Consider the following 26,972-nt stretch of genomic DNA (forward strand, 5'->3'; position numbering starts at 1 on the left):
ACGACATTATATGACCCCGAGATATATCCTCTAAAATTTCAAGACTTTTCGACACCAGGCCCCGAAACTTCCAAAATTTCTCAAAAAGTGTGGAATTTTTTGCGTGGATATTAGCCTTCAGTTTTGGAATTTTTCGCCTTTTTTCGCCCGAAAAAAAAAATTTGTTGAAATGCTTACCATGGTCCCTTATGCCCTCTGAGATTCCAATTGGGTGGGTGGAACCATCCAATTTGCCTTTAAACGGCCAATTTACCGATTTACAACTTGCACCGATTTCATTAATTCAAGCCTACCACGAACATTTATGACAACAAATAATGATCATATATGCTTCCAAACGACATTATATGACCCCCGAGATTTATCCCCTAAAATTTCAAGCCTTTTTGACACCTGGCCTTGAAACTTTCAAAATTTCTCAAAAAACGTGGATAATAGCTTTCAATTTTGGAATTTTTTGATTTTTTTCGTCCAGAAATAAAAATTGCCGAAATGTTTATCATGGTCCCTAATATCCTACAGGAGTCCAATTGGGTGGGTGGAACCATCCAATCCGTCTGTAAATGGCTAATTTACCAGTTTACAACATGCATCGATTTCATTAATTCAAACCTACCACGAACATTTATGACAACATGTAATGATCATAAATGGTTCCAAACGACATTATATGACCACGAGATGTATCTCCTAAAATCTCGAGACTTTTCGACACCGGGCCCCGACACCTTCTAAATTTCTCAAAAGGCGTGGATATTAACCATTTTGGAATTTTTAGACTTATTTTTGCCCGGAAATAAAAATTGCCGAAATATTTACTATGGTCCCTAGTACCCTCTGGGAGTCCTATTGGGTGGGTTGAGTAATCCAATTTGCCTTTAAACGGCCAAATTTACTTGTTTACAACTTGCACTGTTTTCATTTACTCAAGCCTACCACGAAAATTTATGACAACTGTAATGATTATAAATGGTTCCAAACGGCATTATAAATGGTTCCAATTGGGTGGGTGTATCCATCCAATTTGCCTTTAAACGGTCAATTTACCGATTTACAACTTGCACCGATTTCATTAAATCAAGCCTACCATGAACATTTATGACAACGTATAATGATCATAAATGGTTCCAAGCGGCATTATATGACCCCGAGATATATTCCCTAAAATTTCAAGTCTTTTCGACACCGGGCCTCGAAACCTCCAAAATTTCACAAAAAACGTGAATCTTAGCCTTTAATTTTGGAATTTTTTAACTTTTTATCGCCTGAAAATAAAAATTGCCGAAATGTTTACCATGGTCCCTAATAACCTCTGGGAGTCCAATTGGGTGGGTGGAACCATCTAATTTTCCTTTAAACGACTTATTTACCGGTTTACAACTTGCACCGATTTCATTAACTCAAACATATTACGAACATCTATGACAACATTTAATGATCACATAAGGTTCCAAACGACATTATATGACCCCCAGATGTATTCCCTAAAATCTCAAGACTTTGCGACACCGGGCTTGAAACCTTCAAAATTTCTCAAAAAGCGTGGACATTAGCTTTCAATTTTGGTAATTTTTGACTTTTTTTCTTTCGGAATAAAAATTGCCGAAATGTTTATCATGGTCCCTAATATCCTCCGGGAGTCCAACTAGGTGGGTGGAACCATCCAATTTGCCTTTAAACGACCAATTACCAGTTTTTTTTTTTTTTTTTTATTTTTTTTTTATTTTTTTTTAACTTGCACCGATTTCCCGGTTTACAACGGCCAATTTAATTAACTTGCACCGAAGCCGACTTGAACCGAAATTGACCCGAACCCGTTTTAACCCGTAAAAATCCGAAATTTACCCCACTTGTTACTAACCTGACCTGAATTCAACCGACCCGTTTTTTACCCAACCTGAATTTAACCCAACTTGTTACAAACCCGGCCCGAAATCAATCTGACTTGTTATTGACCTGAACCAAATTAAACCCGACTTGTTATTGACCCGTCCTGAATTTTACCATACCTATTATTTACCTGACCCAAAAATTCAACCCGATATGTTATTAACTCGACTCGAAATTAACACGACTTGTTATTGACCCGACCTAAATTCAACCTAAATTATTCCTGAGTTGATTTCAAATCACCTTAAATGCAATTTAGACCACCTTATTATTGTTGATCAAAGCATTTTGTCTAGGGAGACCAAGTCGGTCCAGTCCAGCAAAAGAAAGGAGCATCATCCTCAAATTTAAGAGTTAAATATAGTATATATTTGTTGTATAGTTAAAGGAGATAATTATTTTCCTAAATTATAGACTATAGTTCCCTAGTATATTGCCATATATATTGTAGTTAAAGGAAATAATTAGCTTGATAAAAATGATAATTATCTATTTATAGTTAGTTGAACCCGAATATGACCTGACTTGGAAATGACCCGACCTGATTGCAAATTATTGACTTGAACATAACCCAACTTGAATCCGAGAAAGACTTGACTTGGAAATGATCCAACCTGATTATAACCCGCAAATTATTGACTTGAACCGAACCCGACTTGAACCCGAGAATGACCCGACTTGAAAATGACCCAACCTGATTATAATCTGCAAATTATTGACTTGAACTGAACCCGACTCAAACCCGAGAATGACCCGACCTGATTCTAACCCGCAAATTATTGACTTGAACCGAACCTGACTAGAACCCGTGAATTACCCTAACCATTTTAACCCGTAAACCCGAATTAAACCCGATCTATTGTTTACCCGACCTGAATGTATCCCGACCTAAACCTGATAAGAAGTATGACCCGATGTGACCTAACTCAAGCATGACCCCAACCCAAACCCGACCCACATAGGTTATGGAATTGACCCGACCCGGTTTACCCGACCCAAACCCGAATTGACAGCTCTAGGTGTATATAACAATTTCTCGTGAATTGAATGTCATCTGGGTGGGTAAATCTTATGCAATTATTGCAATAATTTGAGTATGAAAGATTTGGGCTGAGAATAATATTGCTCCCTCCGTCCCTTAATACAAAGTCTTTCTTTAGCATTTGTTACTCACATAATAAAGAAAAAAATGCTTTATATTAAGGGACGGAGGGAGTATTATGTAAAATCATTGTGATTTGATTAAAAGCGGTGTCATATGAATTACTTGCAAGTTAATACATTACTCATCTTCAATTACATAATGTGAATTATAATCAAAGAAAATCATTGTCATGAATTACTATTAAATTAGTCTCAAATCTCAATGAGTACCTTCTTTGACGAAGCTCACTGAATACTTTATGATAATTTCATTTTAATTTTTTGACAATGCGTGATTAATGATATAAACGATTGAAGGTTTTCATTGGCAAGCATGAAAGACATTGTTACAACTGAATAAAAACAAATTTATGTGCTTAGTACTTTAAAACTTTAGTTGCCATCTGTGCAAACACCTTAAATTCGAGCATGAAACTGGACAACCCCATCTATCGACAGCTGTCTCCTTGGCACTGTAAATCTTCCCCAATTGCTATAGTTAGGGTTTAGCAACATTACCAATGCCAAGCTTAAAGAGACATAACAAACGAATTTATCTCCATTTCACGTGTGATTAGATCTGCACTTTAACTACTCGTATTTCTTATTTTATTAATTCAACCACAACAATGTATCTAACATCTCCATTACACACACGAGACTTTACAAAGATACATGTACTCGGTACATGTGGAAAATCAATCAAGAGAGGGTGAAAAGAGTGCTCAAAAAGTTTCATTCCAGTCTTTTGGAAATGGAATTACATGTCTCTCTTAGACATCTTACGTCCCCTAAACACATCCCAGCTTGAGACAATCAAACCTATCAAAGAATAAAACAGAGCTTTTATGCAAGAGATTACAAAATGCCAACAGGAAGATGGCCAGTACCAAGGATACAATAGTCGGAAGAACAGACTGATGAGATGCCGAGGATATTGCCCAACCTGTACATGCAGATGAATGTATCATTTCAGAGCCAACCACTCCCACAGAGCAATACCAAGACAATGAGCACATAGACAATCATAGAACAAATAACTTGCATGCTTTCTCACCAAAACAACCCCTTTCTTCTTAAGGCACTAGATAGGCCCCCCACATGCATACACTGATACATACCAGTACACCTAGCTGGCTAGTTACTTTAATTTAATAACTGCCCACTCAACTTTCAGAATTATTAATTTTAACTTCCCTGGTGAACAAGTCCCACTGACAACATCGCCTACAGACATGCTAAGTGTCCAGGTCATCCACCCAATTGTGCAACTGCTACATGATATTTGGGTAAACATGGGTAAGGAATTTGGTGTTGCAGCCCAAAGCTTAACAATTACAGCCATAGATCTCTCGACATATCTTGGTCCTGGCATCATCCTATCCTGAGCCTGGCATCAATTGTGCAACTGCTACATGATATTTGGGTAAACATGGGTAAGGAATTTTGGTGTTAGCCCAAAGTTTAACAATTACAGCCATAGATCTCTCGACATATCTTGGTCCTGGCATCATCCTATCCTAAGCCTGACAAGTACTACTATTACTTAACCTCAGGGCTCAGGAAATTAGATTCTACACTTGACATGGGGAAAAAGCCTTTTTAAGATTAAATTCAACAAGTGTCAGCCCTGAAGCATGTCCATATATTCATTTCTCCACCATTTACATTTTATCAGGTAATTGGCATTTTGGGTAGTAAGAGAATGGAAGAAGGATGCAAGTTACAGGCAACCATCACTATGTTTAAATAGAGTGCAGTGTCCTCATTTTCACTTCATCTAGCCAATCCTTCAAGCGTGGGTTCCTAAAGCTATCAACAATCACAGTGACGTTGCAGTGTGGCACTCACAAGGCAACAATCATATTACAATAACCCCTTCTTCAGTGCAAATATTCACTCAAAATTGAAGTTTACTGCCAATTGAAGGCTTCAGTCAGAAATTATTAGCATCCAACCAAGTGAGAAAGGCAAGCTAGAGCCAAAAATAAGTTCCAGGTAGTAATACACAGGCTCTCTAAATTTCAGCAATCTACCCAGCTATAAGTTAAACAATATCCAGCATCAATTCCCATCTAGAATGGATCTGGAGAGGTACATAACACAGCCATACCCCTAAATAGTTCAACACCTAATCGAGAGGTAAAGCTGAAAACCACAGGATCTAATTCATTTGGATACTTCAAAGTTTCAAAAACACAAGTTCAAACAATCTAACACGAAAATATGCTTATAAACTCCAAGACATTAGTACTCACAGGAAAAAGGGCATCCAAAGCATCCCAAGCTGAATGGCGAACAGCTCTCGTTGGATACATTGGACCTCCAGGAGAAGTAAAACTGTACAAGCAAGTCTTCAGCCGTGTACTAGTAGTCATCCTAAGCTCCAAACCTAGAGCATTTGTTAATTGTCAGACAAGCCAAAGATATAAGACAAAGATGTAGCACACCCAGAAGTGTAAGAAACAAAGATTGAGCACTGATATCACATATAGGTGGTATCACCTTGAAGAACCTTAATTTGAGATAAGTAATGCAGCAAAACAGGCTCCACCTTCAACTTCAGAAGCTGTGCAGTATATTAAGTGGCAATGTGACTAAAATTAGTACCAAGTTCCAAGGGATATAATATTTAGTCACACATTCATCACTTACCTGATCTGTGAGCTCAATGACAAACATGTCTGCTGGACCACCAATTAAGAATGAATTTGGAAAAGTAGGAAAGTTATTCAGAAAGTCACCAAGCTTATCAACTGCAGGAAGGAAATGCTAAACATTAATGAAAAAATAATGTGAGTCAATAAACACAACAATATCAATTAAAAGACCCACCCGCGTTGTAGAAGAAAATAAATCTTGACAATAGAAGAACCAGATCTCGCTGAGCCTGACAAATGTTAGAAAAAGCATGATCAAGAGATGCCAGACAATAGAGATCATCCACAGAACCAGAACAATTTGGTCAACCCATGCTCAAAGGTGAGGATCAAAATGTGTAATTCAAGGCCATAGTCTGACCTGCAGTACAAGCTTGGTTAGCCGTGACTGATCCAATGTGACATCCTGAAGAAGATACTGAATGTGGCAGCAGAGTCAAAAATCTGATCAGGCAGCACAGGCTACCAAAATCTAAGAAACAATAATAAAAATAATCAAATCATGTACGTTTGAAAACTTACATGAAAGAGGGACTGGAAACGTCTAGTGTTGGTCTGGATGTCCATCCTAGAAAAATAATATGAATTCTCTAAGTAAGCAGAAGCCAACATAAAATCAGTTAAGCACCAATTAAGCACAAAATCTCAGCACACAATGGATGGATCAGTCACTTAAAGATTAGGGATTAATCCATTAAATCATCAAAATCGAAATAGGAGCGTATAACATAATGGAAGATCACATACCAGAAAACATTTGCAGAACCCTGTACAAGAGCAGATGAATAACGAAGAAGTTTCTCTGAGTCCTTAATTTCAACTTCAAAGAACTGAAAAATAGAAATAAAAAATATGCTCAGCAACAGACATTGAACACAGAAATAGGTTCTACTGGCCAAATCAAACATTTGCTCTCCTGTTTTACACAAGGTTAAGAATAAAATTATGGTATTAGCTAATCAGGTTATCCAATCTCTTCCTAGAAACCGCCTACTTAGAGATGGTTATTGGATAGATAACCAAATGGAACCCGCTTTTGGCCCATCATAAGGCGACCCTTTTGTGACCTGACCTGCAACCGACCTGCACCAACCCACCTAATAACCAGGCTTACTTCTACTAAACTACAAGGGCTACAACTATAATTACAAATAAACAAACCTGATTTACCAGATACAATACACTATTATTGCCAAAGGCTGAGCAAAGTACTGCCACAGCCACAGCCACAGCCACAGCCACAGCCAAATCTGTCATTCTCATTGGTTGGGTCAACAACATTAACTGATATGAATGCCTTTGAAGCTACTGTACTTCCAGAAATCAGAACTAGAATAGTGTGCAAATCAAGACGGACTGATCTCTAATTTCAATAAGATGCCGTCCAATTACATTCATCTTATTCTTAACAAGTGGCTTATACAGTAATTATAATCCTGCTTAAAAGTTAAAACCATTCATCTGACCCCCCATCCACCAAAACTAAACCCAGGACTTTGGAGTTTGGAACCACACTTGATATCTCTAAACAATTGTATAATTAAATTTCAAAGACATCAGTAATTGAGATTCTTGAGAACCAACAGCCTCATTGTTGGGATAATAGGGTATACTGAAGTGGTTATGCTAGGCCTTAAGCTCAGTTTCCAGCCTGAAGCTAGCTCTCGTGGAAAGCTCCCTCAGTGTACCTCCCAACTAACAAGGAACTGTTTGATACAAAAACCACCACCTAGTATCCTAGTATGCACAACCTTACTTCACAGGTCCAAAAGAATATAAGAGAGGCAATAGACTTGTTATATGGATTGCATAATCCACAATCCTAATTCAAGGGTCCTAAGGGCACACTAGTAAATAGAGGGAAAAAAAAAACTATCTGAACCACTGAAAAAAATCAAAACCCTAAACTTTAACTTCAAAATGTGTATTACTTTATCCTTAAGTCTTGGCTGATAAAAAAGTGAGAATTAAAAAATGTTATCCTAAACTATAACTTGAAGATGTGGTCCCTAACGTAGTAAGATACCTAAAATCACAAGTATCCAACCAGTCTGTTTGTCCAGGCAACGCAAGGCTTAACAAGGCAACGCAACGCAAGGGCAATCCATGGCATCAAAAGGCACTTGAATGTATCATAAGACATGTAACGTAGGGTGGGCCATGGCAATTAGATGGTTCAGAACCCCAAGTAGGGCCCTATTGGAACCCCGGGAATAACATTCATGCACAACGAAATCAAGTCCAAAAGTGTTCACTAGAAGCCAAATTTGAAGGCTATAAAACCTATAATACACGAAATCCGACCAATTTTGGAGGTTTGGGACACCCGCAATAACCTCAACGCATTCATGAAACCAAGTGTTATTCTTTAGAAACCAAATTTGAAGGCTATAATACATGACATAGGACCACTTTTGGAGGCTTTGGGACATTTTTTTACAACCTCGGGATTGTAGAGGATGCATTATGGGGTATTATATTGTTGTTTAAAACCATATGGCCATTAGTTGGTCACAGACCGTGACAACCTCGATTCAATGAAAGGAAGCACGAACATAAATGGTATAATTGACGGTTTAAAGGCAAAGCGGACCGTACCAACTACCTAAATAGCCTCCCGGGTTGTAGTATGGTCCATGGGAAGCACCCAAATTGTATCCTATTCGGGTTCCAAAAAGTAAAAAATTGTCCAAAACAAAAGGCTACAATCCACTTCTAGTATAAAAATCTCTAGAGATGGTAGAGAATGCATCTTGAAGTCATCTAATATTGTTTGGAACCAAATATAACCTAGTCTATCACATAAAAATCTATGGTGACCTTAAGTTATTTAGGGGAAGCATGTGTATAAACGGTTAAATTGGCGATTTAAAGGCAAAGTTGATGATTCTAACCCTGACCTATTTTCTTTCGTCTTAAAAAGTTAAAGTCGTTCAAAAAAGAAGGCTACAATCCACGATTTTGGACCAATTTTAGAGGATTTAGGGCAAGGTGTCGAAAATTTTGAGATAGTATGGGATGCATTATGTGGTCATATAACGTTGCTTGGAACCATAAATGAACACAAGTTGACCTTAACACTTGAAATGGTATAGTATGGTATGGTAGCACAATAAATGAATAGAAGTTGACACTTGAGGCTTGTACATAAACGGTTAAATTGGCAATTTAAAGGATAATCGAATGGCTCCAAGCACCCAAATGTTCTCTTGAGATATCATGGATTTCATGGGATGAGCCCCGACCACTTTTCTTTCCATGTCCAAAAAAGTAAAAAATTATCCAAAAACGAAGGCTATAATCAACGCTTTTGGACCAATTTTAGAGGATTTAGGGAAAGGTGTCGAATACATTTGAGATGGTATGGGATGCATTCTGAGGTCATGTAATGTTGTTTGGAATCATAAATAAACACAAATTGGTCACATAAAGGTTCGTGGTAACCTTAAGTTAAATAGGGGAGGCTTGTATGTACACCGTTAAATTAGCAATTTAAAGGCCTAATCGAATGGCTCCAAGAACCCATATGTTCTCTTGACGTGTCATGGAGTTCTCGAGATGAACCCATACCTCTTTCTTTTCCATGTCCGAAAAATTCAAAAAAAATTCAAAAATGAAGGTTGTAATCCACGCTTTTGGACCAATTTTAGAAGATTAAAGGAAAGGTGTAGAAAACACTTGAGATGGTCTAGGATGCATTCTAAGATCTTATAATGTTGCTTAGAACCATAAATAAACACAAGATGATCCCATTAAGGCCCGTGGTGACCTTAAGTTAAATAGAGGAGGCTTGTACATAAACGGTTAAATTGGCAATTTAAAGGATAATCGAATGGCTCCAAGTACCCAAATGTTCTCTTGAGATGTCATGGAGTTCATGGGATGAACCCCTACCTCTTTCTTTTCCATGTTCGAAAAATTCAAACTAATTTCAAAAATGAAGGCTATAATCCACGCTTTTGGACCAATTTTAGAGGATTAAGGGAAAGGTGTAGAAAACACTTGAGATGGTCTGGGATGCATTCTAAGATCTTATAATGTTGCTTAGAACCATAAATAAACACAAGTCGATCTCATTAAGGCCCGTGGTGACCTTAAGTTAAATAGATAGGGCTTGTACATAAACGGTTAAATTGGCAATTTAAAGGATAATCGAATGGCACCAAGTACCCAAATGTTCTCTTGAGATGTGATGGAGTTCATGGGATGAGCCTCGACCACTTTTCTTTCCATGTCCGAAAAAGTAAAAAATTATCCAAAAATGAAGGTTATAATCAACGCTTTTGGACCAATTTTAGAGGATTTAGGGAAAGGTGTCGAAAACATTTGAGATGGTATGGGATGCATTCTGAGGTCATGTAATGTTGTTTGGAATCATAAATAAACACAAATTGGTCACATAAAGGTTCGTGGTAATCTTAAGTTAAATTGAGGCGGCTTGTTCATAAACGGTTAAATTGGCAATTTAAAAGCTAATCAAATGGCTCCAAGCACACAAATGTTTTCTTAAGATGTCATGGAGTTAATAGGATAAGCCCTGGCCTCTTTTCTTTCCATGTCCGATAAAGTAAAAAATTGTCCAAAAATAAAGGCTATAATCCACGCTTTTGGACCAATTTCAGAGGATTAAGAGCAAGGTGTCGAAAACATTTTAGATGGTATGAGATGCATTTTGAGGTCATATAATATTGTTTAGAATCATAAATAAACACACGTCTGTCACACAAAGGCTCGTGGTGACCTAAATTAAATAGGTGAGGCTCGTATGTAGACGGTTAAATTGGAAATTTAAAGGCTAATCGAATGGCTCCAAGCACCCAAATGTTCTCTTGATGTGTCATGGAGTTCATGAGATGAGCCCTAGCTTCTTTTTTGTCCATGTCAGAAAAAGTAAAAAATTGTCCAAAAATGAAGGCTATAATCCACACTTTTGGACCAATTTTAGAGGATTTAGGGCAAGGCGTCGAAACCACTCGAGAAGGTTTAGGACGCATTTTGAGGTCGAATAATGTTGCTTTGAACCATAAATGCACACAAGTCGATCACGTTAAGACATGTGGTCACCTTAAGTTAAATGGGAGAGGCTTGTACGTAAACTGTTAAATTGGCAATTTAAAGGATAATCGAATGGTTCTAAGCACTCAAATGTTATCCTAAGGGGGCATGGAGTTTATGTGATCCCCAACCTCCTGTCCGAAAAAGGTAAAAATTGTCCAAAAATGAAGGTATCCTCAATTTTGGAACACTTTCAGAGGATTTAGAGCAAGGTGTCAAAAACACTTGAGAAGGTATGAGATGCATTGAGAGGTTATATAATGTCACTTGGAACCATAAATGAGAACAATTCGGTCACGTTAAGCCCGTGGTGATCTTAAGTTAAATAGAGGAGGCTTATATGTAAACGATTAAATTGGCAATTTAAAGGCTAATTGAATTGCACCAGGCACCCAAACGTTCTCTTGAGGTGTCATGGAGTTCATTGGGTAAGCCTCGGCCTCTTTTCTTTCCAGGTCTAAAAAGGTAAAAAATTGTCTAAAAATGAAGGCTATAATCCACGTTTTTGCGCCAAATTTAGAGGATTTAGGGCTAGGTGTCGAAGACATTTAAGATAGTATGGGATGCATTCTAAGGACATATAATTTTGTTTGGAATCATAAATGAACACAAGTCGATCTCATAAAGGCTCGTGGTGACCCTAATTTAGATAGGGGAGTCTAGTACGTAAATGGTTAAATTGTCAATTTAAAGGCTAATCTAATGGCTTGATGCACCCAAATGTTCTATTAATGTGTCATGGAGTTCATGGGTATGCCCCGGCCTCTTTCCTTTTCATGTCCGAAAAAGTAAAAAAATTGTCTAAAAATGAAGGCTATAATCCACTCTTTTAGACCAATTTTAGAGGATTTAGAGCAAGTTGTCGAAAACAATTGAGATGTTATGGGATGCATTCCGAGGGCATATAATGTTATTTGGATTTTTGGAATCATGAATGAACTCAAGTCGATCACATAAAGGTTCGAGGTAACCTAAGTTAAATAGGGGAGGCTTGTACATAAACAGTTAAATTGGTAATTTAAAGGCTAATCGAAAGGCTCTAAGCACCCAAATAATCTCTTGAAGTGTCTTGGGTTTCATGGGATGAGCCCTAGCCTCTTTTATTCCATGTCCAAAAAAGTAAGAAATAGTCCAAAAATAAAGGCTATAATCTACGTTTTTGGACTAACTTTAGAGGATTTACAGCAAGGTGTCGAAAACACTCGAGAAGGTTTGGGATATAATGTGGCTTGTAACCATAAATGAACACAAGTCGGTCATATTAAATAGGAGAGGCTTGTACATAAACTGTTAGATTGGCAATATCAAGGCTAATCAAATGGTTCCAGGCACCCAAATGTTATCTTGAGGTGGCATGGAGTTCATGGGATGATCTCAACACTCTTTATCTTTCTAGACCGAAAAATTAAAAATTGATCAAAAATGAAGACATCCACGATTTTGGACTAATTTTAAAGGATTTTGAGCAAGGTGTTGAAAACACTTGAGATGGTATAAGATGCATTCTGAGGTCATATAATATTGTTTGAACCATAAATGAACACAAGGCTGGTAGTGACCTTAAGTTAAATAGAGGAGGCTTGTACGTAAACGGTTAAATTAGCATTTTAAAGGCTAATTGAATGGCACCAAGAACCCAAATATTCTCTTAAGTAGTCAAGGAGTTCATGAGATGAGCCTCAACCACTTTTTTCTCTCCCGGTCCGAAAAATGTCAAAAATTGTTTAAAAATGAAGGCTATAATCCACACTTTTGGACCAATTTTAGAGGATTTAGGACAAGATGTCGACATTTGAGATGGTATGAGATGCATTCTAAGGTCATATAATGTTGTTTGATATCATAATTGAACACAAGTCGGTCACATAAAGGCTTGTGATGACTTTAAGTTAAATAAGAGTCTTGCATGTAAATGGTTAAATTGGCAATTTAAAGGCTAATCGAATGTCTCCAAGAACCCTAATATTCTCTTGATGAGTCCTGGAGTTCATGGGATGAGCCCTAGCTTCTTTTCTTTCCATGTCCGAAAAAGTCAAAAATTGTCCAATAATGAAAACTATATAATCCACGCTTTTGGACCAATTTTGGAGGATTTAGGGCAAGGTGTCAAAATTTAAGACGGTATGGGATGCATTATGAGGTCATATAATGTTGTTTGGAATTATAAATGAACACAAGTCTGTCACATAAAGGCTCGTGGTGACCCTAAATTAAATAGGGGAGGCTTGTAAGTAAAAGGTTAAAATGAAAATGTAAAGCATAATCGAATGGCTCCAAGCACCCAAATGTTCTCTTGATGTGTCATGGAATTCATGGGATTTGCTCTAGCCTCTTTTTTTTCCATGTCTGAAAAAGTAAAAAATTGTCCAAAAATGAAGGTTATAATCCACGCTTTTAGACCAATTTTAGAGTATTTAGGGCAAGGTGTCGAAAACACTCGAGAAGGTTTGCATTTTCAGTAATATAATGTTGCTTGGAACCATAAATGAACAAAAATTGGTCACATAAAGGCACGTGTTCACCTTAAGTTAAAAAGGGGAGGCTTGTACGTAAACGGTTAAATTGGCAATTTAAAGGCTAATCAAATGGTTCCAAGCACCCCAATGTTATCTTGAGGTGGCATAGAGCTCATGGGATGATCCCCAACCTCTTTTCTTTCCGGTCCAAAAAAGTTAAAAATTGTCCATAAATGAAGGCATCCATGATTATGGACCAATGTTAGAGGATTTAGGGCAAGGTGTCGAAAACACTAGAGATGGTATGGGATGCATTCTTAGGTCATATAATGTCGCTTGGAACCATAAATGTACACAAGTCGGTCACATAAAGGCCTGTGGTTACCTTAAGTTAAATAGAGCAGGCTTGTACATAATAGTTAAATTGGCAATTTAAAAGCTAATTGAATGGCTCTTACCATCCATATGTTCTCTTGAGATGTTAAGGACTTCATGGGATGAGCCTCGGCCTCTTTTCTTTTTGGGTCCGAAAAAGTAAAAAATTGTAAAAAAAAAATGAAGGTTATAATACATGTTTTTTTACCTATATTAGAGGATTTAGGAAAAAGTGTCGAAAACACTCGAGATGGTTTAGGAAGCATTATGAGGTCATATAATGTTTGGAATCATAAATGAACACAAGTCGGTCACATAAAGGCTTGTGGTAACCTTAAGTTTAATAGGAGTGACTTGTACGTAAACGGTTAAATTGGCAATTTAAAGGCTCGTCGAATGGCTCCAAGCACCCAAATGTTCTCTTGATGTGTCATGGAGTTCATGGGATGAGCCCCAGCCTCTTTTCTTTCCATGTCCGAAAAAGTCCAAAATTGTCCAAAATTGAAGGCTATAGTCTACGCTTTTGGACCAATTTTCGAGGATATAGGGCAAGGTGTCGAAAACACTTAAGAAGGTTTGGGATGCATTTTGAGGTCATATAATATTGCTTGGAACCATAAATGAACACAACTCTTGTCACATTAAGGCACGTGGTCACCTTAAGTTAAATAAGGGAGGATTGTACGTAAACGGTTAAATGAGCAATTTAAAGGCTAATCGAATGCTTCCAAGCACACAAATGTTATCTTGAGGTGGCATGGAGTTTATGGGATGATCCCCAACCTCTTTTAGGGATCGTCTAAAAATGAAGGCATCCACGCGCTTTTGGACCTATTTTAGAGGATTTAGGGTAAAGTGTCGAAAACACTCGGAGATGGTTTAGGATGCCTTATGGGGTCATATAATGTTGCTTTGAACCATAAATGAACACAAGCCGATCACATTAAGGCTCTTGGTGACCTTAAGTTAAATAGGGGAAACTTGTACGTAAACGGTTAAACCGGGAATTTAAAGGCTACTCGAATGGTTCTAAGCACCTAAATGTTCTCTTAAGGTGTCATGGAGTTCATGGGATGAGCCTCGGGCTCTTTTTTTCTGGATCCAAAAAAGTCAAAAATTGCCCAAAATTGAAGGATATAATCCACGCTTTTGGACCAATTTCAAAGGTTTTGGGGCTCAATGTTGAAAGCTCATGGGATGGTAGGAGATGCATCCCAAAGTCATATAATGTTTTTTGGAACCAGATATGATCACTAGCAGATCACATAAAGGCCCATGGTGGCCCAACAATAAGTTCAAAAAAAAATGAATATAGATTGCACAAATTTACCACTTGTTCCATAAAGGGCATAAAATCCAAACTATAAAAACAAAACAGGGAGGTAATAGAATAAATCTTAAGTAAATCAAACTCTCTTTTTGGCTGGTTTCTATCCTTTGGCTCCCTCAAAAGGTTGAATTTTCTTCCTTAAAAATGCCCTTGATAATCGGTTAGGCTAAACTAATAGAAAAAGCCCTATGCCTTACCCACAAATCCACAATGGTGCCCATTGCCCATTAAAACAACAGCATATTAACAAATTTGATTAAGTGCCACAAAATTCACATACCCATTTGTGAAATAACAGAGCAAATATATGGGATGCAAATGACTGGCTCCATAGTTTCACAATCAAGTCAAGAATAGGCTGTCCGTCCTCTGGCACCCGGATAAAATGGCCAGAAAGCACATCGTAAAAACATAAGTGATCTTCTATGCCCTCTTCTGCAGGAACTATTATTTCTGCACCCCTGCTGAGAATTATATCTGTTTTCAGTCCCAATGCAGAAAATTAGATTATAAGACTAGGAAGGTAGACAACTCCTAGAGAAAGTATATGACAGAATTCAATAAGATAATATAGGTTGGCAATAAATATGATCTCCAAAACATACAGACCACAAAGTCAAGCAACACAGCATACACTGAATAATCACTTCATAGCAACTGACAGCAGTACGGAAGAACTGATCACATTTTAAATGGAACCAGCACAAACAATGAAACAAGTGGCCAAACACTTGAGAAGAAAGAGAGTTAATAGCTAATTTAAAAGTCACAGGCTTAACTGACAACATACATGTGTAAAAAAGCACCCACAAATCACAAGGAAATTGTACTTCAAGAAGATATAGCATTTCATCATGTAAACACGGACAAAAACCATTCATCGCCAATGCCGAAATAAGCTGAAATGTATGATTGGAGACCCCTAAGAAATACTGTTGGAGCTGTGGAAAACCTGCTTTAGTAACCAGAATTGCTTCCTACAAATTATTAACCTTGGGTTTCGACATATAACCTATAAGTTACTGACTTATTGCTGGCCAAGACACATGTCTACAGCTTATTTCAATGTCTTCCTTCAATAATATCACATCTCTTTGGGTTTGCATCATTGCAAGATTCACAACAATTGGATGGAGTGCTCATAAAAAGGGAGTGCTCACTTAAAAACAAATCCATATTATACGAAGTATTTAATTTTAGCTTTTTTCCCGTAATTTACAAATGAGAGAAAGTTGAACAGGTCCCCAGATGTAATAAGTGATTTCATAAAAACAAAAAACAAAAAAAACTTAGTCAATTTTGCAGAAATGCAAGGGCAACTTGGTCTCACAATTTGTGGAAACTGCTTTTATAGCAGCACACTCAACTCATGTCAAAACAACCATCAAGATCAAGTTAAACGACTCACGTCTTTTGTATCTTTATCGGTTTTGTCAACCAATCACTAAAACACTGCAAGATCATAAACTTCCGCTAAACCTCACATTAACCAAGCCAAGAACTTTTGTTATCCAATTTCATCATCGAAGGCTCAAAGCCAATCATTTTTGGTGTAGTTGCAAAATCAATTTACAAACAAATAGGTTTGATACACACATAACATTAGCTTCATTTCAATACAGTGGCATCACTAGTTTCAATAGGCTAACACGCAGCCAAACAACAGCAAAACAGTTGTGAAATATTTAATTCAATTTCTTTCAAGCCATCACAAGCTATACAATTTCACCACAATGCCAACCAGATTCTACTTAAGCAAAACATAATTTACGAATCAATTTAGTTCTTGCAAACATCCAAAACAGATTGAAAACATAACCAATAGATATGTAATAAGTGATAAACCTTTAGCACGGTCATCAACTTCCAACGCTATATCAGCAAATAACTCTTGCAGCACATTTCGCCGCTGCGAAGGACTCGCTTCTGCCTATCAATCAATCCAATAAATCAACAAGTATCGAAAATTACATGAAACAAATGAACTAGTTCAATCAAAGGAACTTCGAATTAATCGGAAATAGTACATGCAACGAGTAATAGGTCAAATAAGATTTAAGCAGAACCTATATCAAGTGAAAACATCAATCACATACTCAATAAATTACGTAAATTTCACAAAGTAAAATTTAAACAAGTATACAAATCAATATATACTAAACTTAAAATCTACTAAAGTATTTCGTAGTTTATCAAGTCAGATTAACCAAAAACATTACAAAAAAATTCAAAATAAAATAAAATAAAATAAAAAATTAGGAAAAAGTAAGCTCACTCGTTGAAGCTTCTTCTGGATTTCTTGAGAAAGAGCGGTGAGATAAGCGCGGCTTCGAGTCTCCGAATTCTGCTGCATTTTCTGGTAATTAAAGCATTCGGATCCAAACCACACCAAAAAAATAAATCAAATTCTTCAAATCTCTCAATTTTCGACGATAATGAGATTCGAACTTCTGCCGATAAAATGCGATAAGCTGAAATTAACGATCTAAAACGGAATCAAATAAAGAGTGAGAATGTATTTTTGACTTGCAATAAATTTGTATAAGAGAGAAAATGAAAGTTGAAAATCTAAAACTGAATATGCATTTAATTTGAAGATTGAAGAAAGTATACGAATTCAAAAGCGTAACGAAGAAGATAAACTGAAAGTTTGGTTTTCTGGAAAGTGGATGATGAATGATGATGCAGAACAGTGACAGGGAGAAGAGGAGAGAGAGAGAAAGAGATGACACGAAGACGCGGAAAAATGGAAAATATGAATACGTGGAAGTTTTTTTGTTTTTAAGGATAGAATAACATGAACAGAATGTGGTATGACCGTATGAGTAGGTGTAAAAACCGATCAATTGATCTGACTTGAAGCGGACCCAAAAAAATCATATTCAAATTTCGATTTATATACCCACAATAATTTGACATGACTTAAATTTAACATAAATTCAATTGATCTCATTGAATCTGATTTAGATATCCGAATTGACTCTTCTCTATGATTACTAAACTATAACTCTTACGTAGGATAGAAAATGGTGGTAGAAAAATTGGGCCAACTGAGTTTTATTAAGTGGGCCAGAAGGATTTATTTGTGGAGTTAAGAAGTGATACATGTGAACTTATTAAAGATACCACGACATAAGTAGAAATTAATTACACTACCTTAACATATTTCAAAAAAAAAAAAAAAAAAAAAAAAATTACACTACCTTAACATAACTATAGTGGTTGACTTGACCATATGCATAGGAGGTGTCGCTATTGTAAAAATGTAAATTGATTTGATTTTGTTGATCATTGTTGCTTTGAGAGGTGAGGGTGGAATCATAGGTGTGATTGATTGAGAAGGTGCACTAGAGATATTTAAAGATTAAAATATGGTTGAGAATTTGAAAAACATGTTTCATGCTGTTTGAATTTAAAGTTTAGAACTTCATTCCATTTTACTTGTTAGTTGAAACAATTTAATTTTCACTATTATCGATACATAACTTTAGAAGAAAATAAAACGAGATATTTTTTCAAAAATCCTACAAGGCTCCGAAAAGCCTTTGAGGTGGATGGAAAAGCTTGCTTTCCTTCTTAACTACAAAATTAACGTTATTCCTATCACACCTTTCTCATTGACCTTATGACATATCGGGTCATTATGTGAGTGACTAGTGGGCGTATACAATTTTAAATAATGTATTATAACATTGATATGCATATAGTGCCATCACTTGATTTTTTTATTACCGAGTCCCAAAATTTCCTATTATGGCCCAATTTTGTGGATTATAATCTTGAATTTTGGAGAAATTTCAGCTTTTCCAAATCCGAAAAGGAAATGGGTTGAGATGATTTTCATACACCCCACTATAGCTCAAAATGTCACCTGAATGATTACAACCATCCATTTTGTCTTTTAACAATCAAAATAACCAGTTACGAACTCACCTCCCGTCATTGACCTGAGACCAAAGCAACCTTTATGAGACCAATTAATAGGTGTATATATACTATATAGTTCCAATTTTGTTATGATTATAGGATGTCCTCCACCACAATTTGAGTTTTCAATTGTAAGTCCAAAATCTCCTAACTTTGCCTAGTTTATACGGAGTATATTATAGCTTTTACTTTTGAAATGGAAAAATAGCCTTCAGAGTTAAGACTTCATAGAAGAATTATGAACTCGAAAAAAAAAAATTAAAAAATCAGGATCTCTAAGGGCTCGTTGCCCCATAAGCATCTAATTCATGTGTCTTGGCCATAACTTTGGGCTCCTCATAATCATATCTTTAGGCATCTTTGGTTTGGCTTTCTTCATGTTTGTTCAAATATCCATCAGATTTTATTAGCTACCAAATTGATAATTTCCCTCCCATAGTCCTGAGTTGCTGAACAAATTCTGGATACAAAAGATTAAAAAGATCTAAGGTTCGATGGCCAAACAAAGAAACACAAGCATATCAAGCAAGCCATTGCACAAACTGAGTATCAAAATCAAGCGGTATTATAGCTTACGGTGCAAGTACATTCTAATTCTCTACTCCAAAACCGAAAATATATGGATCACTTACAATGTCATTGGAGGAGAATAACTACAGAGAAAAGAGAGGAAGGGGGAGAGGGAGAGCTATGGATTTATATTCCTTCAATTGGATATGAATTAGGAGGAAGGAGGGAAAGCGAATGGAGGAATCCAATTTCTTCTCCCTTTTCATAAACCAAATCCTTCCAAAGTTAAAAAAAAACCCACTTCTTCCCTTCCATCCCCTCCCTCTCTTTCCTTCCTTTCCTACCACTATTGCTATCCAAACATTCTTAAGCTAATAGGAATATAAAACGCTGTACATCAAAATAAGCTCAAGAAGCTGATACAATGCAGCACACTGGTAAAAGAGTTGAAAACCGAAATGTGACAGCAGCAAGTGCATTGGCTCATCAACCCATTCACCAGCCCATCAGCAATCTTCTGACTCTGTCTACAATCTGATTCCTAGCACTTGTTGTCGTCAGTTGATATTCACAATTCTCATCTAAAAGAAAACGATACACTTCCCATTCCCGATCTGAGGCAGAATACCTGCCTATTTCAGCCTGGAATTGAACAAATTATAGAATTGACTTAGCATCTAGAAAACAAAATTTGTTTATCACTGAAAGACATTCAAAGAGCTGTTACACAAAAATGATATGAATATTCTTACCGAGAAAATGCAGATGCCAAGCTTTTTAAGAGCAAGAGTGGCATCATGGAAAACTCGAGGTCTTCCCCGTCCAGATGACTCAACTGGATTAGCAACCAATAATTCAGTGTCAGGCCCACGATTCACTATAAGCACTCGCAATGGGTGAAGCATTTCCATCTTAAGACAGGAACATATGAAATATTCTCGTTCAGGATCCAAAATCTTTTTTCCATCCTTCTGCTGGAGGAATAGGTCTATGTCACGATGTCCTTTTGTAACTTCTGGGATTCTACCATATGAAATCTGGGGAGAATATAGCAATTGCATGAGATATGTAATCCTTCATAATCATGAAATTAGCTGAATGCAAACAACAATGACCTCCGAGTGATGAGCAGGCAAATGACTCACAAGTCACAACACATACTGTATAGCTAAACTATTTGGGCACTGACAAGTTGTCCTCGCACTTCAGCATAGGCTGTTCAAATATATATCTGAGTCCTCTTCCTTAGTTTCTAGTTCCAACCACTTTCTGATGGTAGGAGAATACAAGAGGCAACCCCAACCAATAGACTATGAGATACAACCCACGGTACTCAACTGCCCATGCCCCCATGGCCCCAATAAATGGAAACCTCAACCTACAAACACAAGAACTATCCAAAACTATCCCTGTAAGTCTACAATTATTGGCGCCAGACTAGCATTCAATTCACTATAGCCAGAAAAAAAATGCCATGACTGATCACAATTCTCAGTACTTCCAGAATCCTGTAAGGCTACGAGAGTACGAGTTATGAGTTGTTCACAATTCTTGGTGCTTCCAAAACCCTCTTAAACTAAGACCTACAGGCTATGATTTGCAACTTGACAAGTTTTATAAGCCAAAATTGATCTCAGCTTGACAATGTTTAAACTCCATGTGACATGGCCGGATGGCCCTTTGTCCTGAAGTGCAATATTGAAACCCATTCAAGACAAGACAAATGCATTTGTACTTATAAACACAAACATAAGGGGAACCTAACAATGTATTCAACTTGATGACAAGGTCACTTGATCACTCAATCAAAGAAACAAATTTCCAAAAAAAAAGGGAAAATTTAGAAATAATAATCCCAACTTTGCTCCATTTTCTTTTATTAATCCCAACTTTTGATTATTCTAGAATAATCCCAACTTTGAGAGATGTTTACTTTCTTCAATCCCAATTACCGGTTACCTGTGAAATAGGTTAATTTCTTTTTTTTTAAATAAATGCCACGTGTCAAGAGGTAATTAGCCAAAATATTTGAAAAAAAAATTTAAAAAAATAAAATTTTCAGAAAAACCAACCCCACGACCCCCACCCCTTCCCTGACCACCACAGCCCCACCGCCCACCAGAACAACAACCATCCCAATCCCCTTTCGCACCGGAAACCCACAACCTTCCTCCCGCCGGCAAGCGCCCCTCCTCCGCACCATCCAGACGCCAATCCCCTTCCTCCTTGAACCACCAATTTCGTCTCCTTACCCAACGTCGCCGTTTTCTCCGTTCCTGCTTCTTCGATCTGCTACTGCTACCGCTTCCGCCATAGATGAAGGCATCAAGATCTAGAAAGGAAGGGGAAGCGAAACGGGCGGTGGTATGGGCTGTGGGAGGCGCAACGTACTGATGAGAGCGGCGACAGGCTGGGCGGCTAGGGAGTGGAGGGAGGTTTTAATGGTTGTTTTGAGGAGAGAGGGGGGGTTTACGGGAAGATAGGAGGTGGCGGATGGCCGACGGGAGGGTTGGGTTGGGTTCGCCGGTGGGTTAAACAGGGTTGGGTAAGATTTCCGGTGGGTTAAAGGGGATAGGGGCGGCTACGGTTTGGGAATAGGGTGGACGGTGATGGTGGATGGGCTGGGACGCTGGGTGGGGGTTTCAAAATTTTTTTTTAATTTTTTTTTTTCTTTTTTCCTTTTTGGACCAATCACAATGTGACACGTGTCACTTAACTTGTGATAGAAGGTCATTGACTTTTGTTGACCGGTTTGGGATTGAAGAATGTAAACACCCCCCAAAGTTGGGATTATTGTAGAATAATCCAAAGTTGGGATTATTTAAACAAAACGGAGCAAAGTTAGGATTAATATTTCTAAATTTTCCAAAAAAAAATACTAAGTATATTGAGACCCATTAATAGAATGTTATTAAAACCACAACTGTGCACAGTTAAAAACAACCTCCAGAACACAATTTCTTGAAGGCCATAGAGACATAAGGATGGGGAAAAAAGAAAGAAAGAGGAGATCAGATTCCAAGATTATAACTTTGTTCAAGGATCCATCATGAGAGGACAGGAAAACAGGATACATATAGGCACAGCCAAAATCAATCACAATATAGGCCCAAAGGGGCAGTTTGGTACTTTGGTTCAAAGGGATCAAAAAGAAAGGAGTCATGGAAAGAACAGAAAGTAACTTCCTAATCTGTCTTGTAATGAAGAATCATACTTATTCCTTGGTAAAACTCCAACTAAAATCCTAAAACCCTTATAAAAATAAATAAATAAATAAATAAACCTGCTGAATTCCCACAACACTCCACCACTAACACCACTCCGCTTTCTTTATCACTTCCAACTATCACACCCCCACCAACCATCACCCACCATGACACCACCACTGCCCCTCCTGGTCTCTTTTATTTATACCACCCTTGCCAGTTTGCTATCTCCCTTTCTAACTTGCCGTCAACACAGCCTCAAAATTAGGCCCTATCTCCATTTCTAACTCGCCATCAGCACAGCCTCACCTTTTATGCTCTACTTGGGCCACCAAAAAACAATCAATCAACAAAAACCATGAGCAATGTCAACCACCAGTAGAGAAGTGAGAAATTTTAAGGCAAATTCGTATGTTCCCATTCTGAAATTATTATAAGGCTTGTTTAGAAGTGGACATGGTGATGTTATCAAGGTGGGAAGGGTAGGGTGGTGATGAGTTGGTGACAGGCTGGGAGAAGGGTGATTCTTGCATGGAAGAGGCATTCTTCAGCAGTTTGAGGCTGAGGGAGGAATTTTGGGAAGAGAGATACATGGTACCTAGTTTCTCTAAGGAGTAAAGAGTAAACAACCTACAATTATTATAGAATCAAAGTAAATGGCCTAATATACCCATCCCCTTGAAACAGGTTCAAATGAAATAGTATGGTCCTCGGATTTAGGGTCAACAGAACTTCTTGAATGCATGGGAAAGAAGTGTGAAAGACATTGTTGCACAATCAGTCTACATAACTAAAACATTTAATAAGTTGTATAGCTCCATTGAGAAGGTAGATTTACGCAACATAACAGATAAGAAGCTCATACCTTTACATCATGATCTTTCAGAGTTCTCATGATATCATAAATAAGACCTTTGTGGTCAACACAATGTATCTGAAATAGGGTATGACTCGGACTCAAAGAGTTATCCACATTTACAGCAGCCTTTTTCAATAGTGTCAAATCTGCGCTAAGAGCTTGCATATGGCACTCCTTCTTAGAGTACTCAGATGCAAAGAGCTCTTCAGCAACAGCAGGGGAGATGGATGAGGTACGTTTACGGGCCTCATGATGTGAGTCTGCTAGCTGAAGTTCACAGCTAATACAAGATTCACCTAAAACACAACGCAGTCGTTCGTATGCTTCTCCTTGTCTCTCCTTTGTGTGAAGAAGCTCCCTGAAATGACATTAAGCAGATCATAAATAACTGTCAGACAACATTGTCATGCCTGAATGTAGGCTACGCAGCCCTTAACCCTCTAAATGGCATTGTTGCTTATCTTGCTTGTTTTGATTAGGCACATGATGAGATAATTAAATATCAAGAAAAGGCAAAATTTAACATATAACTAATATACCCAGCTAGAAAATATACAGATATATAACCAACTATAACTAATGACATTGAAAGCAGAATATCTAGCAACGATACACATAAAATCTAACCATCTAACGTTGACATCACGTAACATGTTCGCTCTACCTTGTACAAATTAGACATCTGACCTAATTATGTCCAGGGAGATAACACCTCCAGTGAAATTTAATGCAATTTAGTTCACATTGTTGGATAGGTGGATTTGGTATAGTTCCTCAGTAGGTGTATTTGGTTGGAAAGTACATTAAAATGACAATAATGCATTTAAACCTAGATCACAGCTTTTATTACTATTCACATAATAAGGTTGTCATTGTGCTACTAGATTTTGAACTCTATTGATACGAAATATTACTTCTGACACCACTTCCGATTAAGAATAATCCCTTAAGAGTATTAATATTTAATAACACAATGTAAAAGGAAACAAGAATACAAGATAACAGACAAGTTGTGTTTTCACTTCATAAATTTAGGGAGGAAAGAAAATATGCGGTTGGAAACAGCCTTGTACTGAGTTAAACTAACTAGAAGACTAGAAGTAAGATTGCATATCTGTAGCTTTCTATAATTCTACCCTGCGCACGGTAGAATCCCTACTAATTAATGGTTGTAGATTGCGTTGTAATTGTTTTCTAAGTCTACTCTAATCTAGATCATCATTCTAGATATGAGTTACAGACTTATAACCGACATAAAACCTAAACAGAAAGTATGCTCATCAGAAACAGCATCATTTCTTCCCAAAAATTAAAAAAATATGTACTTGTATATTTTAAAGATTTCTTTTTGTATGCAAATTCAGTCTCATGGTGTTGCAATTTAAAGCTTGACAACAGAGAGAACAAAATGATTGCACAAAACAATAAAAAGGATTTATGGTAATCTTGAAGAATGTCAAACAATTATATAAATCATAATTAACAAATAACTCACAGGTTATCAGTGATAAAGAAGAGGTCCAGGACTCTGTCATCCGGAGTCGTCGTCACTTTCACCCTCTCAATATTGAGCTCAAGCTCACAGAGAACATGGGTAACATCTAAAAAGAGATGCAAGAACCACATTGAAATGATCAATAGAAGAAATACACAAACCTCTCAGTAAAAAAAGAGTAAGTATCACATAGAATATTACCATATAATAACCCTCTACGATCAAGGCAACAAAACTTTAACAAGTAAACAGCAGAGGACTTGGATGGTGGCGGTGGAGTATAATAAAATGACAAAGAGCATGACGGACAAAATGAAACAAGCCGTTCTTTTAGATTTTCCCATCGAACTGCATAAGTGCTAGAATGAGGAACCACCCACAAAACAACGTAGCACCACTTTCCATCCGTTGAAACATCTAACCAAAAAAAAAAAAGGCAAGTGCAATATCAGACATAATACACCTAGCTACTTTATTTACAATCAGTTGATCATGTTTTTGCAGCACAAAACAGGAATATCTGTTTATTATATTCATAAACTAGGTACATAACAAAAATGCTACAATGGAATTGGACCACTTATGTATCAACATCATCTTATCCTAATGCAAACAATACCCTTAAAAAAGCTATATCAATGGCAAGATAAACAAGGTCGGACATCAATAATTAAATTATGGTCCCGAGCCAGGATACAGTTATCAGTACACTATACACAACCTCACCCCTATAAACATAATCATTTGTCTCGTAAACACATCAAAAGTCGAAAGCTAGACTATTAACATCATTCTCGACCAGGCGACCACACATTAGCTCATAAGAGTATATTCTCCTTTTTTTTTTTTTTTTTTTTTTTTTTGAAGAAATATTCTCTTTTTTCATAAGTTAGCCACCCACCATGTTAGGTGTTTATACTTATTCATAATCATACGTATACAGCATATCCATATTTTCAGCGCAAAAACAACAAATTATCCATGACAAACAAAATCAACTGTCCAACACATTGAGAAAATAATGCAAACTTTAACCACAAATCATAATTATTATTAACCCCTAATCTGATTCCCATATAATCAATTTCATTTAGTTAATTTAACAACTTTATCATCAAACCCATAACTTTTTCAACATGAATTTAGCCAATTATTAATTCAAGAAAATTCCCTTCCCCACATTCCAACATCTATTAAATATAAAAAAAAAAAAAAAAATGCAAAAATTGAGTTCAAGATAAATGGCAGAAAACATGGAAAAAAATAAATTTATAAAAAAAGTACCTCCTTTGGAAATGAAAAGGCCGAAATCAAGAATGGTGCGACAAATATCCAAACCAAGGCCAGATTTATCAGGGCAATTAACGGTGATAACCCAAGGATCACCGGACTTTTTCCCTCTCTCAATCGAAACGGTGTCGTCGTTAGGAATCCCCATTGAAGGACGGAAACCTAACGTTGAGATTGACGGCGTTTTGATGTCCAGATCCTCCGCGCCGCCGCCGCCACCTGCTCACAGAGTTTCGAGCTTACCGGATATTCAAGTATGTTCTATTTTACTTTTTTAGTGCAAGGTTATAGACAGAGAAATTTGAGGCGGCAGAAAGTGAGTGAGGTTTTTTAATTAAAAAAAAGGGGTACATGGAAGCCACGTAAGCAATCGTTTAACCACGTGGCAGTAGGGTGTTGGTTTAGTATATTCCGATTTTATTATTTTGTTTTTTTTTTTTTTTTTTTTTTTTTTTTTTGTAGGTTGAATTGTTAGTAGAATGTAGTGCAAGTTGTATGGTTGTAAGTTTGTAACAGACTAGTAAATTGCGTCACTGGAGAATTCGCGCGAATTAGAAAGGGAAGAAGAAGACAATACAGTACTACAAAAGTGGAAAAAGAAACATGTATATTGAAAAAAAAATTAAAATGATGGAAATACGTGTTTCTGATTAATCATGAAAGTGACTTTTGTTTCATTCTAGAGCTTGAGTGCGAAATTATTGGATACTGTGATATTTTTCTTCAAGATATTACTAGTAATTGTACAGTGGAAAAATATTTGAAACATTCTCTAC

The 26,972-nt window shown here is 37.0% G+C and overlaps 2 protein-coding genes across 3 annotated transcripts; both read right to left on the minus strand.

Annotated features, from left to right (window-relative positions):
• Positions 1-3,633: 3,633 nt before the first annotated feature.
• Positions 3,634-17,875, minus strand: LOC145620039 (uncharacterized). 2 transcript variants are annotated; one of them, XM_081674704.1, is made up of 11 exons: positions 17,185-17,875; positions 16,755-16,839; positions 15,190-15,386; positions 6,441-6,523; positions 6,216-6,261; positions 6,055-6,099; positions 5,869-5,923; positions 5,689-5,789; positions 5,539-5,602; positions 5,292-5,425; positions 3,634-3,979 (listed from the first exon to the last, which is right to left on the minus strand). In XM_081674704.1, exons 1-11 carry the CDS (start codon positions 17,260-17,262, stop codon positions 3,794-3,796), a joined length of 1,074 nt encoding a protein of 357 aa, XP_081530830.1. In that variant the 5' UTR covers positions 17,263-17,875; the 3' UTR covers positions 3,634-3,793. The 2 variants fall into 2 exon arrangements, with proteins under 2 accessions (XP_081530830.1, XP_081530823.1); XM_081674697.1 differs by having other exon boundaries at positions 6,055-6,111; positions 17,185-17,874.
• A 1,508-nt stretch (positions 17,876-19,383) lies between these two features.
• LOC145624538 (ACT domain-containing protein ACR9-like) lies at positions 19,384-26,632 on the minus strand. The gene is made up of 6 exons (XM_081677589.1): positions 26,191-26,632; positions 25,108-25,323; positions 24,907-25,012; positions 23,418-23,769; positions 20,099-20,383; positions 19,384-19,988 (listed from the first exon to the last, which is right to left on the minus strand). The coding sequence occupies exons 1-6, from the start codon at positions 26,342-26,344 to the stop codon at positions 19,842-19,844; spliced, it is 1,260 nt and encodes a 419-aa protein (XP_081533715.1). The 5' UTR covers positions 26,345-26,632; the 3' UTR covers positions 19,384-19,841.
• Positions 26,633-26,972: the final 340 nt, after the last annotated feature.

Source organism: Chenopodium album, chromosome 3, assembly GCF_948465745.1.
Source record: "Chenopodium album chromosome 3, dcCheAlbu1.1, whole genome shotgun sequence".
NCBI lineage: Eukaryota > Viridiplantae > Streptophyta > Magnoliopsida > Caryophyllales > Amaranthaceae > Chenopodium > Chenopodium album.